Source organism: Passer montanus, unplaced genomic scaffold (assembly GCF_014805655.1).
Source record: "Passer montanus isolate IOZ18808 unplaced genomic scaffold, ASM1480565v1 scaffold31, whole genome shotgun sequence".
Taxonomy (NCBI): domain Eukaryota; kingdom Metazoa; phylum Chordata; class Aves; order Passeriformes; family Passeridae; genus Passer; species Passer montanus.
Genome location: NW_024367819.1, coordinates 10,475,862 through 10,495,520, shown reverse-complemented (window position 1 = coordinate 10,495,520; position 19,659 = coordinate 10,475,862). Strand labels below are relative to the sequence as shown.

General features: G+C 36.6%; 1 protein-coding gene across 1 annotated transcript in view; it reads right to left on the bottom strand.

Annotated features, from left to right (window-relative positions):
- The window catches only part of ABCA13 (ATP binding cassette subfamily A member 13), a 169,587-nt gene that overhangs the window by 79,635 nt on the left and 70,293 nt on the right, over positions 1-19,659 (bottom strand). The window contains 6 exon segments of the mRNA XM_039714776.1: positions 7,126-7,216; positions 12,719-12,949; positions 13,344-13,501; positions 14,361-14,557; positions 16,832-17,050; positions 17,898-18,070. Of these exon segments, the coding sequence (XP_039570710.1) occupies positions 7,126-7,216; positions 12,719-12,949; positions 13,344-13,501; positions 14,361-14,557; positions 16,832-17,050; positions 17,898-18,070 (1,069 nt within the window).

Sequence of the window (19,659 nt, the reverse complement as noted above, 5' to 3'; positions counted from 1 at the left end):
AGCAGCACACTTAATGAGGCTGGTTCCTCTTCTTTCTAGAACTGAAAATCAATACTCAGAAAGTTGTTAGAATTTAACCCATTGAATTCAATCTATAGACTCAAGTTACAACATTCCAAGACTGAATCTGATGCAGACCATAGGGCTACAACCCTTTTGCTATGTTTGGTGAAAAACTGGTGAAAGGGCAGGACAGCAAGAAAATCTGAATTTTGGTCTACCACTTCCCATAACATTATGTGTGAGACTTAATGCTAAGTATCTTAGCATTTCTAACTAGACAGATTAAATAGAGCAACAGAAGAAAGAACTATATATTCAAACCAGGTGTTCTCAAACACTTCTCACTCAAACCTCCCAGAAAAGGAACTTTCAAATAACAACTGTCCGTTGTTGGACTGCAGATGGCTTCTGTCATGCAGCTGCTCAGTTTGCATGAGTGGCCTTTGAAAACACTGTGTACAGCACTCTGGAAGAAGCCTCTTGGAATTGCTCAGAGGAAACTCAGACATTAAACAGAGGAAATAACTCGACAGACAAGGACATTCTGACTCACTTTAACTTTCAGAATTTTTGCATGTATTGCCTTAATACAAAGAAAGCACTTGGTCTAAAATACTGCAGCTCCCATAATCAGGATTTTTAGACCATATCTGTACTGGAGTTATTCTATTAATAAAAAAATCATATCAAAGTTTGTGCAGGGAAACAATTCAATACTGAAAATTCTGCAGGAGGCATGTTTTATTCAGACCTGAAGCTATAGCAAACAATTGAAAAACGTGTTTGATGAATAATCGCATTCATCAGGCATTCAGGTATCTCATGAATAGTAGTATTAAACAGCTTCAAGGATCTGGATTAGCAGAAACAACAGATTCATTTTTTCTAATGTCTCCAGTGAATATGGTAACCTAAATAAACTGTAAAATAGACCTAGAAACAGATAGAAAAAGAAAAAAATTACATGGCTAAAAATTTCCACCTACACAGAAGTCCAACACCAGGTCTGCCATCATGAAGTCCCACTTATATTTTGAGGATTTGGCTAGCAACAGTGTACATCTTGTATCACCTTGTAACAAGTTTACCATATAAAAAGCTAGCAAAAAAAGGGCAGTCCTAAGTGCTCCACAACACTGAAGCTACCTTACATGTGCCTTACATGTTGTCCCTGTAACCCTAAACTAGGGGTTTTTTTAGTTTTCAGGAAAACAAACAAACAAACACCCAAACAAAATCCATGTAGCACTGCAGAATGTTGCTAGTATCAAGAAAAAAAAGAAGTGTGAATATTGCTAAAGTCTTTGTAGGCTTTTGGTGCACAAAAGGAATATTTTAGCAACAGAGAAGAGACAACAATTTCACCAAAGCAAATGCTTTTGAGAAGGAACTGGACAGGTGAAAATCTAGTTTCATATAGAAGCATCAGCCTCAGTGTCTTACTAGCCCGACTAAGATGCATAGCACACCTTCTACATACCTAGGGTATTTACTTAATAAATGAGGCAAGACATTAGGAAGATTTCATGAAGCCCCTTCCCTAAGCAATGTTCTGTTTCAGAATTAGAAGTAAGCATCTTACTCTTGATAAGCATTTCTTTAAAAAATTGGTCATTTACATTACATAATTGAAGTTAAAATACCTGTGTTGCTAGTGCAACAGCATTAATAAAGCAAAACTGTTTTAAAATACTTGTATGCATGTGTGTACATACGCACACACTTTCTTCATCTGTAAAATATATATACACAAACACAAAAAATGTATAAAATATACACTCCACTTGTAAGCTCAAGCAAGGCAAGAAACCATCAGAAGTTACTTTCAGTATAAAACCTAAAGACTTGCTATTAGCAACAAATACTTTCTGACATCCTATGTATGACTTGGTGTTGATTATCTAAGTGAAAATTTTGTCCAACACATAGGCCCCATATTATGAGGGAGAGAAATAATTTTTTATGTAGAATATGAGGTGTGAGGCAGGCAGGTGTGGTTAACATACCTTCATGTCTTTGAAATAGTTACTTCTAAACAGAGACACTGATGCTTCGTGTCTACAATATTCTTCTCATAAATCAAGTTATATTTTGCAAGGTGGAATATTGAAATAATTCCTAGGTTCTTTTATGCAAATTTTACAGGGAATTCAAAGAACTGAGTTCCATTTAAAAATGGATGTTAAAATATAACTTCAAGGATATTTTAAAAATCACTGTCAAGCCTTTTTTTGCAATTACAGTGAACTCAATTTGTCATAGGGTATTAAAATATACTATTTAAGAATACAAGAAACCACTTAATCACCTACCAAAAGACATCAAATTCCGTTCTGCTGCTCCTGTGCAAAAATCCATACTACCCTTTTCTGTAGCATCTTTTCTGTGAAGACCCAAGTCTTGTGCCAAATGCACCAGAGAAGCAACACACTTCCTTGGGTAGAATAACTCCAACTGCTAATTAAGTCTTATCTGTCTTTAGATTACAGCTATTTGCTTACGTTTTGCTTCCTTTGTTTTATTTCCCTCTTCTGCTCAAATAAAATGTAGAATTATATGTTAACAGACAATATTCTCCATGCATTAAAAAAAAAACAGGATATTTCAACAAACCACTTCTCTATCTTATTTTTGATAAACTACATCAAAGGAGCCCTGATAGTGCATTTATAAGGACTTCACTGCCAACCTCCAAATATTAATTCTTCTCTGCACGCTTTCTGAATTCTCAATTTCTCCCTAACGTCATTCAAACTTAAAAATGTGGGCAAAAAGGTTGTACTAGTATTGTAGCATCAGTCTCATCAATTTTGAATAGATAGTCAAAATGACCTCTTTGCATAATTTTGTACATTCAGCTCAAATATAAATCACCTTATCTGTGTTAAAATGCTTCTCAACCACGATCAGCAGATAACTCAGAGTCAGTGTTTTCCAGGATATTACTTCCCATTACAGAGACATGTTTAGCATTTGGCTTAATTAAAATAACCTTTATTTAAAATGGATTCAGCTTTTCAAGTGATCTAACTCCGTTCATAGGACTGGTCTCTCTTGTCACCTTTTAGCAGTTGTCTTTCTTTTTCATCAGCAAGGTTATGGTTACTTCAGCATCAGTCATGAAGATAATTAAAAGGCAGAGTTGAAACCCAGGTGAAATTCACAAAAGCCCTTCATTTTGAGATTTCCTTATTAACAACTGCTTTTTGTCAGCTACAATTTCATAGTAAATTAGCATTTAGCTGAGCTGTATGAGTACTGTATATTGTTGATCTCACCAATCCTAATAGGAGCAATGTCACATTTAGCCCAATATGGTTCAAAATGGCTAACACCAGTTGCTTCAGGGAAAGGGTTAAGCAACATTAAAAAGTAATTATGCTTCCACACCCACACTTTCAGAGGCTAGCTTATCCAAGAAGTCCAGAGGCATATAAGTTTTAATAGCACTACTGTTACTACAGCTATTCATATTATAAATCCATTAATAACCATTCTTTGGCTTTTTAAAACCTGTTGCAAGGTTTATTGCAAGTCTCTGTAACATTATATGTCAGGAAAATTCAAATGTTATTTATAACTGTGTGCAAAAATATAATGAAAAAATTTTGAATTTTCTACAGTTTAGTTTCATTTTACCTCAAGGGTTCCAACTGTAGTTTACTGCCAGAAGGGACTAGATCCAAAGTCAGTATCTCCTAGAAATTTCTAAGACAACAAATTCTACAAAATTAAATAATTTTGCTCTTCAGCAAAATATCTGAGTATTTTAATTCAACAATATTGGTCCTTGAATGAGCCAATGAGACCGCTCACTATCCTATTACCTGCTTTTGCATGTATTCAGATTATTTTGTCATTTATCCATGGTTAGCTACTCACCTTTTGGACTTGCTCTTAGCTCTCCTGGTTATTTCTGTATATATACTGCCTACTGTGGATTATGATAATTTTATTGCCCTCCATAGAGTTGGTTTCTCCATTTTCTCTAGGCTATTTGGCTTCAATGGTCTTGTCAAACAGACATTGCAAGCTCTGTCTAACCATTTCTCTGCATGCTCTGTATACACCTACAAAACAATAACTACTGCGTATTCCAACTGTGTATAAATTAATAATGCATGACTGTATTGCAATATATCCATGTACTATGTCTGCACACACAATAATCCCTGACTTAAAAACAAAATGTTAACTGTTTTCACAAAAGGGTCAGTTTTAGTCTAAGGTTTTTTTCATTGGAATAAAACTAAAAATTTTGAGAAAACCATTCACAATGGAAACAAACTACTATATAATACAGTGTGCTTTGCATCTTTAAAATTACCAATATTCAAACTGTTACAATTAATTTAATTAGTGGACTGATACTTACCTATAATATTTTCATTTAGAAATGCTCAAATAATTCTGAGTTAATTTTACATTATTTTCATTGCTGATTTTAAGCAGCAGCCAACCACCAAACAGCTGCTAGCCCATACTCCCCCTCCTCCAGCAGGATGGGGAAGAGAATAGGAAAAGAGAAAGTGAGAAAAATTGTTGGTCAGGATACAGGCAGTTTCAGCAATAAAGGAAAAAGATGGAAAAAATAAACCAAAACCAAACAAACCAAGTAAAACCAAGAAAATCCAACCCAGATAATGAAAAGGCAATCACTCACCACCTCCCACAGGTAGACATGCTCAGCCACTGGTAGCAACAGCTACCTCCTCAAAAAAGCTTTTGTTGCCAAGAATGGTACTCTGTGACAATAAATAACTCTCTGGTCAATTTAGTTCATCTGTGCAGGCTGTGTCCCCTCACACCCTCTTTCCCATCCTCAGTTTACTCATAGCAGGGACATGGGAAAAGAGAGCACCTTGGCACCACAAATACTACTCAGTGATAGCCAAAACAGTGGCGTGTTATCAACTGTTGTGACTGTTTCAGTCACAAATCCAAAGCACAGCAAGAAAGAAAAATGAAGAAATTTAACTCAATTCCAAACAGAGTACACTAAGACACTCTAAAATATGACTAGAAATTATCTCAGCTCTGACTTCAGTGAGATTCTGTCATATTTTGCTGAAATAATGTCTCTTGTGTGTTTTTGGCATTGGTGGTCAGCCTAAATCCTGTACTGATTTTCTGCAGATTCATTTAAGAAGAGACATACACACTTCTCTGCTATGCCTCCTAGTCCAAATTAGAGAACATTTTCATTTCTGCACAATCCTGACACCTCAAGAGCTCAGCAGCATTAAAGGATTGCCAACACCCCTGCTTAAGCTCAGAGCTGTGCTTTGTGAAAGCATCTCTCTAGTCTAAACTATTTTACAAATCAAATAGCAGCATCCTGTGATCTCCTCAATAATCCCAGCTGCTTGCTCTAAGGGGTTTTGAAAATTCATGTGACTACTTTGACAAAAGAAAGTTTGACTGCCTTTGAACCTGCTTTCAAAGACAAAGTTATACAAGTCAAGCTACTGCCCATGGAGTATTCTGGTTAGCTTTGACAATGATGGATACCTTTCATGACCATTTCCTAGATCCCTTATGCCTACACTTCACAACTGTCCTTAATGATGAATGACAGTCATCTGCAATGAATGACAATTTTCCAGTACTCTCATCCTCAAAGAAATGGCATTATCATCACATATTCTTGCTATAATTTATCAGGGTGAAAAAATACAGTCTCTGATTACTCAATTCTTTATTAATGTAATAACTTAAACAAATACTACTTTATACATTTTGAGATGCAGATGGGAAAGCATATCAAGTTCTTCAGTAGAATATACTGTATTCATTACTTTAGGAACTGTAAATCTTACTCTTTAATGAAAATGCAATGTGGAGAAGACAGATTGTTATGATTCGAAACTAGTTCAGATGTCCTATCTGAGTCTTGAATAAATAAATTGACTGCTATAAAATAAGGGATATTCAAAACTGTGTTTTGAATAGAAGTCTCATTCTTGCCACTGAGAAAAGTGGCAATTTTATTTGCTTAGTGAGGTTGTTTTAGTTTTATACACTTACATCTTCACTGATTCCAGATGGAATAGCCCAGCAAACACTACCTCTGGAAACAGTCATCTATTCAAGCTTGCACTTTGTGAGAAAAGGTCTCACCTTAGACCACCATTATTGACAATGATTACTTATTACTGGCACATTCAATTGAATTTATCTTAACAAATAAAGAAAACTTGGCTGAAAATTGTTATTTCTGTTACAGTAACATTAAAGGTCCACAGATCAGGACTTCCCTGTGCCTGTACTTTATAAAAACATAATGAAAAGTACTGCACATAGAACAAAGTGCTTGACATCTAACTAAAGAAAACTATAATCTAAATGTCAATCTTCAAATAGAAAGAAACATGGTAAGTATAGAAGCATGAAAATCCCAGAACCAATGTGAAAATTTTCGTCAACTTGATGGGTACTGACATTAGAGAACTTGAGTCTTGGATTTTGTAATGATGTCACCTTATGACCATTAGTGATGATTAGTGATTCTTCTTATGAAGAGAATTTTTAAAGGGAAAAATCTTCCTGCAGTTTCAGAAGTGTTCACAAGAACCTTCTCCCAGGCTTGTAGGACAGAAAAAGAGAAAGTATGGAGGGTTTTTCTTTAAAACAAGATGTAAAGGAACCTAAAATAACACGTCACTTAAGAAGATGTAAGATTTCCTACTTCAAGGGGAACCAGCTTTTTTTTTCTTCTTTTGAATTGTATGTGGATGAACAAGAATCTACTTTTCTTAGAGTGTAGAGATTTTATATCTGTGGGATATGTTTGTAATATCCATTTTCAGTACGAGACAAAGAGGATAATTAGCTACCAGGGACTGGCACAAAGGAGTAAGTCAATGCTGCTGCAGTGAGAGAATGCATGTGTACACAAAAGGGTAGGAAGATGACTGTGAAGGGATAGAGGTAAAACACAGCAGACATATAAGAACTACTTCCCAAGGCACACACACAAAAAATAAATTACCAGATGGTAGAAAGAAGTATTCTCCGTTTGCTTGGGCATTTCTCACCTTTGGGAACTTCGTGCCTGCTTACATTTGTGTTTTTGATATTTATAAATCTAATTGCTTCAGAAGGCACATAATTTTTACTTACAGACTGATTCAGCACCATTTGTATGGTCCAGCTGTGCTGCCTGTGGCACATAGGGCATCTTCTCTGACTCCTGCAGCAGCCTCAGAAAAACCTTTCATGAAAGTAGAAAAAATTGATTTAGAATCTATTTTCTAAAATTATTATATATATATGTATATATCTTAAACCATCCAGACTGTCAGAAATTACTACTGACTGCTGTAAACACCTTGTTGGAATATGACTATAAAGTTAGTCAAGCTCTTTGGTTAAAATCCTGCGGATAAAGGAAATGAAATAAATGTCAATAGATGCAAAAACACCCATGCAAAACATTGCTGACCTCTGAACACTACTATCTGCAAAAATTTTTCAGTAGACTGTCTGCCCTTGATTGACTTTTTATGCTCCTAAGCCTTGATATATGTTGGAACTCAGTTACTGCAGTTTTTACCAAGGAAACAGCTTAACTCTTTTCTGATGCTCCAGCTAGAAATCTATGGGCACAACTGGAACTGATACCAAAGAGCTCTAGCTGTACTAGAACACCTAAATCTAATGTACAAAATCCTACAGAGCTGAGAACCTACAGATTCCAGGGAATTCACAATGTCTAGGGACACTCAGGAAATGTTCCTAGATATGTGCAAACACATAGACAATAATGTTACTGAAAGACATTGAAAGGACAAGGCAATCATCAGAGACAGCCAAGGTGAGTAAAGTCTTGTAAAACTGATACTGCAGAGAGGACTGGGCAACAATGTGTGGTTTGTAGCAAAACATTAGTGTGCATAGCCCAAATTGGGTAGCGATGGTAGGGTTTTGTTACCTAAAATCACCATGAGAAAAACTGAAATTACTTTCTAATAAAAGCAACAATCTAAAAATATGCACTAGATTGAAGTTGAAAGGATTGATTTTTCTAAGGTAGGGAAATTCATGTCAGAAGGGACTTAAACTTATAAAAACCCAGCAGAATTCACCATTTTCATGATCATGAGGTCTATTTAAATTGTATATACACTTTGTCAAACAGATTTGCGTTCAACCTACTGTATCTTCCTTAAACCTGTTTCACAGTTCTGTCCACATAAAGCCCTTTGAATTTCACAGACATGCATTTCATTTATCTGTACCTCAGCCTTGCAGAAGCTTTCATAGTGAGCCTTATTCACACACTCCCCACTTCTTGTAAGCTCAAACTAAAAGCACAATTAACATTTTCTTATCTTAACCTGAACTGCAATTTAAACAGTGATCTAAGAACCTCAAGTAAAAAAAAAGAAAAATTTACAGAAAATACAGGTACCATGATCATCTCAAATTAAACAGAAAAATAACAACCAATTCTTTTCTTTGTCTTGATGAAAGTTTTCTTTTGCTCTTTCCTCTCTGTTTGGGTTGAGCTGCAAGACAGATTATACCCACAGTGCAACTTTCAGAAATCATTAAGAAACCATTTATTTCTTCCCATAAAAGAACCTGATCTCAGCTATAACAAAAAATTCCTTGTTTCCAAGGAGCTCATACAATAGACAATAAAAACCAGTCAATGTGAAGTACTTTATAGCTCTTGAAAGATACTTCTTGACTTTCTAAGGTCTAAATGTTACAAAAAACATATTTTGCTTAGTCAATATAATTGCCATTTAACAGTGGTTATTGATTGCATTTGTTACCTGCCAGCTTTCAGGGAACAACTTTGGCCATTAACAACTGCAAGACCAGAAATTTCTGGCCTGGTATTTCTGTATTAGACCCTGGAGGCAGATCCTGACAGTCTAAAGCCACATTCTAATTTGTTATCTTGGACCTGCTTGCTGGTGGCTCTGAACACTAATTCTGTCAAGCAAACCAAACTAAACTGCAACAACTGAATCACAGAATCACTGAATGTCCTGTGTTTGAAGGGACCTTTAAGATCATCTAGTTTCAACCCCTCTGCCATGGACAAGAACATGTTCCAATGGATCAGATTCTTCAGAACTCCACACAGCCTAGTGTTGAACACTTCCAAGGATGGGACATCCACAGTTTCTCTGGACAACCTGATACACTGCCGCACCACCACCACAAAATAGAATTTATTCCTAATGTCTAATTTGAACCTACTCCCCTTTGTCCAGTCACTGCATGCTCTTGTAAAAAGTCCCTCTCTCTCATAGGCTCCCTTCAGATACTACAAGGTCACAATTAGGTCACCTCAAAGCCTTCTCCTCTTTCAGCTGAACAATCCTAACTCTCTCAGCCTTTCCTCATGGGAGAGGTTCTCCATCCATCTATTCACCTTGGTTGCTTCCTCTGCACTCACTCCAACAGTTCCCTGTCCCTCGTGGGCTGGGCCCCCAGATCTGGATATCTGGATGCAGCACTGCAGGTGGGGTCTCACCAGACCAGAGGAAGGGGAGAAGAATTCCCTCCCTTGCCCTGCTGCCCACGCTGCTTTGGATGCAGCCCAGGACACGTTTGGCTCTCTGGGCTGTGAGCGCCCATGGCTGGGTCATGTCCAACCTCTCATGCACCAGAACCCCCAAGTCCTTCTGGGCAGAGCTACTCGGATCTGTTCATTCCCCAGCCTGGGTTGGTACTGGGGGTTGCCCAGACCCAGGTGCAGCACCAGGACTTGGTCTTGTTGGACATCATGAGATTCCCACGGGCCCAATTCTTAATCATGTTTAGCTCTCTCCAGATGGCATCCTGTCCCTCAGGTGTGTCAACCACTTGGTGAAACCACAAAGTAACTACACATCCGTGGTCAGGACAATGCCTACACTACAAAACATTGCCTGCATATGTTTACTTCAGTGCCAAAATAGCTGCAGACACATTTTCTTATTTTCTCTCATTAAGTCACTGTAGAGAGGATGTAGTTATACCCTAAAAAAAAAAAATAAACAAACCCACCAAATGGTTTCCTATGTCTGTTGTAGCTTTATTGACACATACTCTAATACATCTATAAAGGCAGAAGGCCACCTGCATTGCCCAGTCCCCCCACCATGGTATCCAGTTTTCAAACCTCCTCTTAAGAATGGGAATCATTAGGGACTACATTGCACAGATGATGTGATAATTTACCTGGTGTTGCACCAGATATTGTGAACAGAAGTGGTATTAGCCTAACAATGTTATTAACAGAGTATCTGAAACACACAGGTATGGGAAAGTCAGGATTAGACACCATGATAAAGGGACAGTATGTTCTTGCTACATTTAAATGAGGGTGTATTCTAGACCTCAGCAGAGCATCCTTTCCCCACATGCCTTAGTAATTCCTGCTTTCTCAGTTGGTCAGAGCATGGTGTTAATGAAAGCAAGGCTGGTGTTCAATCCCTATGTGGGCCATTCACTTAAGACCTGGACTTGATGACCCTTTTGGGTCCCTCCCAGTTCAGAATGCTCTGTAAAATTCTGTAATTCTCTGAAACTGTTTTAATTTCTGTTTTGACTAGCAAGTCTATACCTGACTAATGACTTGTCCTTGTCAAGGACAAAAAAGGGCTTTTCGTTCTTGAGGAAACAAGTCTGGCCAAATGACAATATTACAGTGAAATACATTAATGTGACTGTGCCATCACCAGAATGCGTTGGAGCACCCTGCATCTCACTGGAAGGTGCACATCAATTCTAGGAGGTATATGCCTTTCCCTGGAAAGTTTTGATGCAAACTCTCAGGTAATTTCAAAGAAAATAATTTAAAAGCAGTACTCAATTAACAAATCTTGACACATCTTATTTTGAAAAGGTGCTACAATTGTTTTGTTCTCCCCTCAAAGAAAAGCAAGAAAGCAATATGCTTTGAAACCTCCAGAGTTGCCAGAAAGTGAAAAAACATCCTCCAGAGAGCTCTTAGAATACACTTAATTAATTACCCTTCTATTCTCCTTTTGGTTCTGTCAACACTTTGGATTACAGGTATTATAGAATACACAAATACAAATGGTTGAAAAAGATATCCAGAGCCTAAATTTGAGCAAATATAATATTAGTGAGATTTAAAGGTGTCAGAAACTGATTTGTTAGAACTTCAAGATTCCTTTGAAATATGAATGGAAGTCCATTTTCCCTCAGTGAACACGATTTTTAGAGAGTGTGAGTGTCCCTCAGAATAGAAAGAATAATGGTGAGTATATAAGAGAATAAAAAAAAATTATAATACATTTCTTCCTTTAAACCCAGAGTTCTTTGTTTCCAGATTGAATTGCTTGAATAGATTAAATAGTGCTACTATGTGCTATCCTTTTAGTTCCAAACACAAAGGGCTTTTGATAAGGTAATAGAGAATTGAGGTTGTAATGACAGCTAATGATGAGATGCAGAGATGACAGAAATCAACCCGAATTAATGCATTAAATCTTCAAGCTGAAGAATGATACATTAATATCTAATATCACATTTAAAGATGTTTTAAACTTCCCCTTCACAGAACAGCTAAAAGCAAGCTTGTAACTGAGTCACTGATTCAGCTCATTGAGGAATCTTCCTCATATCATGACAACTTCATATTTACTTTATACATGTCATTTCTGGAGAGTCCTGTGTTATCTCATGGGGATATAACCTAAAAGCATTCTTAACATATACATTACCTCCAAATCTGTAATGTTTGGCAGTGAACAATATTATTCCTTATACCATGTTAATCATCCATCTTCTATATGAACATAAAAACTTTTCAATATTTTTATTTGCCTCATATAATTGTATCTCAGGAATCTAATTTACTTAATATTAAATTAAATGTTTATTAAACTTGTAAATTATGTATGATAGGAGACATTAGTCTCTTATCATCACTTGAAGTGAAAAAAAATTATTTCTAAAGGATCTGTAGTACAGTACTTGGGTAGTGGTGATTTAGGGAATCTTGTTATTTAGAAATTATAGATGGGGTAAAAAGAGTCCAAGGAAGGGAAATAACCTCTTGCTGACATGGCTATGTATACAGAGCTAAATTCAGAATTATGTAGATGCATAACAGACTCTCTTCCTCTGATCCATTTAGTATATGCACACACATACATGTACATTTATGTGTGTGTATATATGTTGATGTATACATATATCAAACACTTTCTCTCCTGGTATACACAGAAAATATTCTTTTGAATATAGGTATTTCATCACACAGTTTGGCTAAGTCCTAAGCTTCAGAACTAGTAAGCTCAAATGTATTCTTAGCTTTTTTTTTTTTTTTTTTCAGTCCAAAGAGCCACCTAAGCTGAATCACCAGACTTGAAAGCCCAAAGCTTGTTCCAATGCTATGGGCTTAGGACAACACTGCTTCTCATCAAATCAATGACACATTACATTTCCCTTAAGTTAATGTAGAAAAAAAAAATTAAGGGTTACACAGTTCATCAGTCTTCACATAAGATTCTTAAAATAAAAAGATATGCCATAGTAGAGTGGGTGCTGAAATTAACAGCAAAGCAAAACTACACAGTATAGATTTTACCTGATTTGGGAGGATGTGTTTGTTTGTTTGCTTGCTTGTTTTTGTTTTGGGTTTTTTTTAAACGTGCTTCTCACAAGAAATTGTGAAACATAAAAGATACTATCAAGATTTTCTAACCAAGAAAATGTCATTACACAGAAAAACTACAAGTACCTCTTCCAAAGTTGTGTCAGAAATGCCATAGCCAGTCACATGTAGATCCTGAAGGCTTTGATCTAAAGCGTGGAAAAGACCTTTAAAAGAGGTCTTATCTGCCCTTTCTGGGATCAAATAGGTCAGCTCAGTTCCACTGTTATCTTTCAAGAAGGCTTCTGGAATGTAGGTCTGTACCAGAGAAGTGACCTGAACAATGTGCTTAGGGTCCTGGATTTCAAACACAGAGGGCTATGAAGAAAGAAAGAAAGACAATCATGCAGAAAAAGTTAAGTATTACCAGAAGTATTGGTCTTAATATTAGAATTCATACAGGAAAAATTCCACTGATGAAACTGTATCACAGCTGGGATACAGAGACTACCTTCCAGGAATAAAGGACAGTGAGACAAGCCCGTTTTCAGCTAAATACTGATAACATTTTCAAAGATTCCATTGTGTTCATCCAAATAGAAATAATAATACCATCCATCCAAAACAACCAAGGAAGCTGATAAAAACATGTTTTGCTGGTTGTCCAATAATCATATTACTAAACATATTACTTCCTGTCAGGGACATACATCTCCCTTGAAATGTACTTGGTAGGCACTCTCCAGTTCAGTACAGTACATTTTTAACTTACCTTTTTTATGAGTGTTAGACTGTGTCCCTGGCCATATGTCTCCCTCAGATAGGAGGGAGAACCACAGCACCTCAGCTGGCCATGCTGCAGGATGGCAATGCGATCACTGAGCACCTCCGCCTCATCAAGATGGTGAGTGGTAAAAATCAGGGTACAACCTGCATGACAAAGACTGGTACAGGTCTACAAAACCTGGTTTCTAGAGAAACCCCTCACAAGGGTCCTTTAGCCCTAGGCAAACATATTTTCAGGACTCTTCAAAATCTTAACACAGGACGCAAACAAAATATGCTGTCAGAACGGTGAATTGAGTTAGATTCAGTTCTAAAATTACTTTGCCCTGTTTTATACAAAGCTTTTCAGGACTCTTCAAAATCTTAACACAGGACGCAAACAAAATATGCTGTCAGAATGGTGAATTGAGTTAGATTCAGTTCTAAACTGAATCTAACTTTGCCCTGTTTTATACAAAGGAAACATTATTAAGTCTTTAGAACCTCCAGTTTTAAAAGCTTAAGAAATTCCTTAAAATTGCATAACAGCAGTGTCTCTTTCAATGGATCACTCAATGTGAGTTATTACAGCTGACTGAGTGATCACTAGCTGAAGAGTTTGCTTCCCACAATCAGTTTTATAATTAGTGTAGCAGACTGACAACTAATATATTTTAATTAGAAGTATATAACCATCTATATACAGGTATGTGCAAAATAGAAAATGGAAACCAGAAAGTAATTTTGAGAAGCAGAATAAAGGGGAGAAACTTTAGAACAGGACTTAGGACTAAGCTCAGTCTTTTTTAAGATTCAGGGTCTTTCTGTGCAATAGCAGATAATTCTTGTAATACTATTTGACTTGCCTTAAAGTTACCAAGATCAACTTAATGTTTCCTCATAAATTAATGTTTTCAGCTTCTGATAAAATTTTGACTACACTTTGACTATCTAGTTTAAATTTATTGAAAAAAAAAATCCAGAAAAGAAAATAAGAAGCAAATAACGCGCATAAACTTTGTACCAGCTTTGTACTTCAGAAGCACATCCCAGATACTACGGCGAGAACATGGATCTACTCCACTGGTGGGCTCGTCCAGAACAACTGTCTTTGAGTTTCCAATAAAGGAGATGGCAATTGACAACCTTCTTTTCATTCCCCCAGAAAGGGCTCCAACAGGTTTGTACTGATGTTGGGATAAATCCACATCTTCCAGAGCTCTGAAAGAGGAATACAGAAACAGGACCAATTTTGAAAATGCTTTTCTTGTCACATTCTGTCCACTCAGAGAACAAGTACTGAAAAGACATTGTAAATGGAAAGCAATAGAATCACTACCTCTGTCTGATTACATACTTTTGTATCAAAAAAAAAAAAAATAGGAAAAAAAATCTCTACCTACAAAGCAGAAATGCTTATCATCCTCAGATGCACAGATTTTAAATAATATTGTAAAGGAAAATTTTAAATTAAAGATAATAAAATTAATATTAGTTTGTCCAACAACTTCAGCAAACTACAGATTATAGTCCCTTTAAATAATTATAAAGACTGCTAATTTTGTGAAATAAACTGATAAGAGATCCCTGGGTAGAATAATACTATCTAATCAAATCTAATCTAATTAAAATCTAATCTAATTCCTATGTTAAGGACTGGGAGACATCTCACAGATGTTTCCAATTCAGCCCTTGCCCTTGCAAGATGCTGGTCTTGCATCTGAGCATGGAAATGGTATGGAAACATGATTAATAAGGGCAACACTATAAAGACTTTAACTTATTTTTTATCACACTGAGCATACAGTCACTGACCTAAGAGCTTTCAGCTGCTATCAGCTTGGCAAGCAAGACATAGAAGGCTCAACAGTCCTAAGCTAAACTCCTGAATCATTTCAGTGCATATGCAGTCTGAGTGAATAAATAATGCCATTTACCCTGAGAGAATTTCAAAATTTAAAAAAAACACATCTCAATAGCTGTTCTATAGACATATAATGAGAAAAATTATTCTTAAGCTCTTCAGAAGCCTGCTTCTTTAGTTAATAAAAGGCTTTTGCTTCATTCTTTTTTTTTGTTTTTCTAATTTCTCTGAAGTAAGACATATAATGAGAAAAATTATTCTTAAGCTCTTCAGAAGCCTGCTTTTTTAGTTAATAAAAGGCTTTTGCTTCAGTCTTTTTTTTTTGCTTTTCTAATTTCTCTGAAGTCTTTTAAAGCATTTGTTGCCTTTAAAAATAATTTTTCTTAGTAGCAAGGCCTGCAGAGTTCTGAATATTCTCATGTGCCATTAGCACGACAGACTGCTGCTAGAATTACAATTCAGCAGTCTAAGTACATTAAGATACAGAATATTATTTCACATCAATTTTAAACCATTTAATAAGTTTGTTTTATCTCTGTAGTTCTTGAGAATTCCTGCTGTTGCTTCTGGAGAGACTATGATGTCCACACCTGAGTTTGTTCAGATTGAAATTTAAAAGTAACAGGCTTTTATGATTGCTCCCAAAAAGGAAAGCCACTTTGCCAGAAATGCCTCTGCATATGCCTGATTGTACACTTAAGAAGTCCCATCAACCTGACATTTGTTTCCATTGAAGCATGGAAATGCCCAGCCCTTCACAGAGCCTAGCATGAATCAGAAGGTAAACAGAAACTATTTATACTGCCACACTGTTTGAAAAGCACACCTTTTATTTCTGAAGTAGAATAAACACAGTTTGGTATTAATGCACCAGATCTCAACTTGTACAGTTTACTAGTTAGTTTAATATACACTAGGAAAAATTGAGATCTAGTCCTATATTGAAGTATCAGCAAAAAACACTAGCAATTGTTTAGAACCTGACAAGTGGCAAATCCTCTGAGTTCATGTCAGAGCTCTGACTTTTTTTTGCTATTGCATTTTTCATTTTTAAACCTCATCATTTATCAAAAATATTTCAAGGTTGGATTTGGCAAAGGAAAATGAGGTGGCTTATTTAAAAATATTGTAACAATCTCTGCCTTTACCTGGATTTTCTGGTTTTCTAACCTTCCTTCTGTTGCAGGTGAAGGAATAAAGGATAATAAATATATAAAATCATTTTCTTGATTTACTTAAAAACTCGGGGCAAGCACAGCAGTTTTCTTTCTATCTGTTTCTCCATCAAGGACAGAGGTAAGGCAGACAGCATGAGGTGGAACCCCTGCAACTTTTACAAGGCTAACCACCTCCTCTCCAGTGAAAACATCATTATTTGATGGTTCTGTATACCAGGTTTTTAAACATTGACAGCTCCTTCTACAAATATATTCGAGTAATAGTTAGACACTAGGAAATATATTTTCAAGTAACGATTTCAGAACATAAAATGTGACAAAAACTCACAAAACCCTGCAGTTACCATTGTTTTTTTCTTGTAATTTTTGCATTTTCTCTTTTTTATTTGGGTGGCTTGCAACAGTCATTACCAATTTACTTGAGAGATTTCAAGAAAGGGAAGGAAAACTCACCCACTGACTTGCTCATCCAACTGTTCCTTTGTCCACCCTGGTGCCTTCACTGACCCGTAAAGCAGGAGATGCTCTCGCACCGTCAGCGTGTTGAACAGGACGTCGTACTGGGGACAGACACCCAGCTCTGTCCTGATGGCAGCCAGCTCAGTCCGGATGTCCTTCCCATCAACAATAATGGTACCAGAGCTCGGTGGATACACACCAGTCAACAGGGATCTGATACAAGAAAAGAAAAATAATAATTCAGCAAGATAACGTACAATTAGTTCATCACTTAGATATCCTTAGACATGTTTTAACATCCTTAGAGCAACACCAATTCAGTCAAGTATAATTATAGAGATATCACTAATGTTTTAGGTTTGGGTTTAGATACTTTTTTAAATTGGTGGCTTTTTGGGTTGGGATTTTTTTTGGTTTTTGGTTGGTTTGTTGATAGGTTTTTTGTACATGATCTCAACAGTTCCTAATTTCCCTTCCTCCAGAGACAAATCTTTTTTTTTCCCCAAGCAAATCTAACAGGTGGTTGTTTCCTTCTTCACATGGGTATTCTGTAGGTCCCACCCTGCATCACTGGATTAATGAAAGCTGATTATGGCTAACAGAAAGGTAGAAACATAAACTTCTTAGTTGAGACATTTTGAAAGGTAATTTTTCATTTTATTACTTTCATTTCTGGTCAACTGCCAAGAAAGAAGTCCTCTGTGAATTCTAGGGACAAAAACACCATAAAACTTCATGCTCTCTATGTGATAGGTTGCCAAAAAAGAACACTCCTTCAAAATGTGTTCAACTCCACAACCAGACATGCCCAAGTCCTACTTAAGGTGTTCCTGAGATATCACATCATGGTTTAAGTGGCACAGAGGACTCAGTTCTCTACTCATTACATTCCTTTCATCATAGATTTACAACTTTCACTTTCCATGAGCTTTGAGGAGTTTATTAAATATTTATCTGGGTGGGGGAAGAAAAAGCATGGCAAATAGTTCACAGAATTTTAAACTGAAAAAGCATAGCAGAGATCAGAGGGGACAGTAACAGCATTAAAAGTCAGGCTTACATAACTGTTGTCTTTCCAGCTCCATTAGGTCCCAGGAGCGCTGTTATTTGGCCCTTATGGAAAGTGAGGTTGAGATCTTTGACAGCCGCCTTCTGACCATCCACGTGCTCCTTGGTGAGGGACAGCAGCACAACACCGATGGTGGCTCCTTCAGTGCAAGGGACTTTCCAACCCTGAGGTGCAGGGTCTGTGTGGGGAAGAGTACCAGAACGAGCAGGTTGCTGAATCTAAACATGTGTTTGTGCATAAAAGGAATAACAAAATAACTTAATTTCTCCTACCATTTACCAAAGCCTAGAACAGATGTTCAAGTTGACTGAACTGACATAAACTACATTGAAATTAAACTTATCACGCCAATTAATATTTGCTAAGAATTTGACCCATTTGTTATGCCAAGTAATGTGCATGTCTACATGTGTCTTGATAAAGTCATAAAATAGTTGCTATATTTTATTCCTAGTAAAAGAAATACTTATAATAACATTACTTGAATAATTTTTTATGCCCTTAAGCATTAGAAAATTCTAACTGCATAAGCTACTTCATGTATGTCATCCAGTTTCAGGCACACAATATTGACATCACATTCACAGCACAGGCAGTTAATCTTCTCAATTCCCCTTAGTCAACTAAGCAAAGCAGATCTCTGAAACAATTCAGAGCAGCAGCCTACTCCAAGTATAATTCAATATGTTCAAAGCAAGCAGATATCCAACACTTTTCTAGCTGTGAGGTATCATCCTCAGGAAACTGAGATGCCATATGACATCAATGAAGTTGCCTTCCTTTCCATGTCAGGTTTGCACTACTTTCCAAACACGAGCACAGTCAACCAGCAGCCCCATTACATTATTCATGTTTAATATTTTATTGACTCATTACTACTTAGAGATCTGGCAGTGAGTTGGTTTATTTTATTTTTAAGCAAAGGCAAGCCAAACTGGAATGTTAGTCCAAAGTAACAAATGTTTATGCCTGAGAATTATGAAAAGAGAGAACTATCCTTATGAATATAAATAAGACATTTATGGATTATATTTATATTCTTTGCAATGCCTTTACTTAAATAAAATGCAAACATTACAAGAACTATCCTATACATAAAGTACTTGAATTGGATAAATCAAATTATAAATTAAAAAATACATAATTATTTCAAAGATTGGTTTGTTTACACTGTGAATGAAGAAGTTTGGTTTGCCGCTTTCACACTCAATTTTAAGCTTCTGACAAAAATTCTTTCTAAACTTGAGGTCACTTGCTAGCAAGGTGCTACTAGCAGTTGTGACACTACTAAGATCTCCTACCCATGCACCTCTCTTCCAGGTACCTTTCTGCTGTTTCCTAAACTTGCATCCTTTAAATTAAAAAAGAAACATTCACCTGCAGAGGGGCCTCAGACAATGTAGCTCAGGAAAGACTCAGAGTGAGAGCTCCAAGTTCCTTGCAGACACTAAATGATTACCCTGGGAGTTCTCAAAAAGGGGAGCTCCAAGTGGGTACACTGCACCCTGGTCACTGCCAGCCCTGCTGTAGTTCCAGTTCCAGCTGGTAGGACCTGTGCTCCCAGCTCCTCCCTCACACACCTCTGATTCCCTAAATGTTCTCTCTGGGACCAGCCCTTAGCTGGGCTGCAGGGAACAAGTGAAGAAATTGCCGGAAGCAAGTCACTTTGCTGTTTCTAGAAAATTCTTCATGGCTGCTTTTATCCCATTGTCAGTACAATGGCACACAATTCTTTTAAAGGACATCAAGCTCC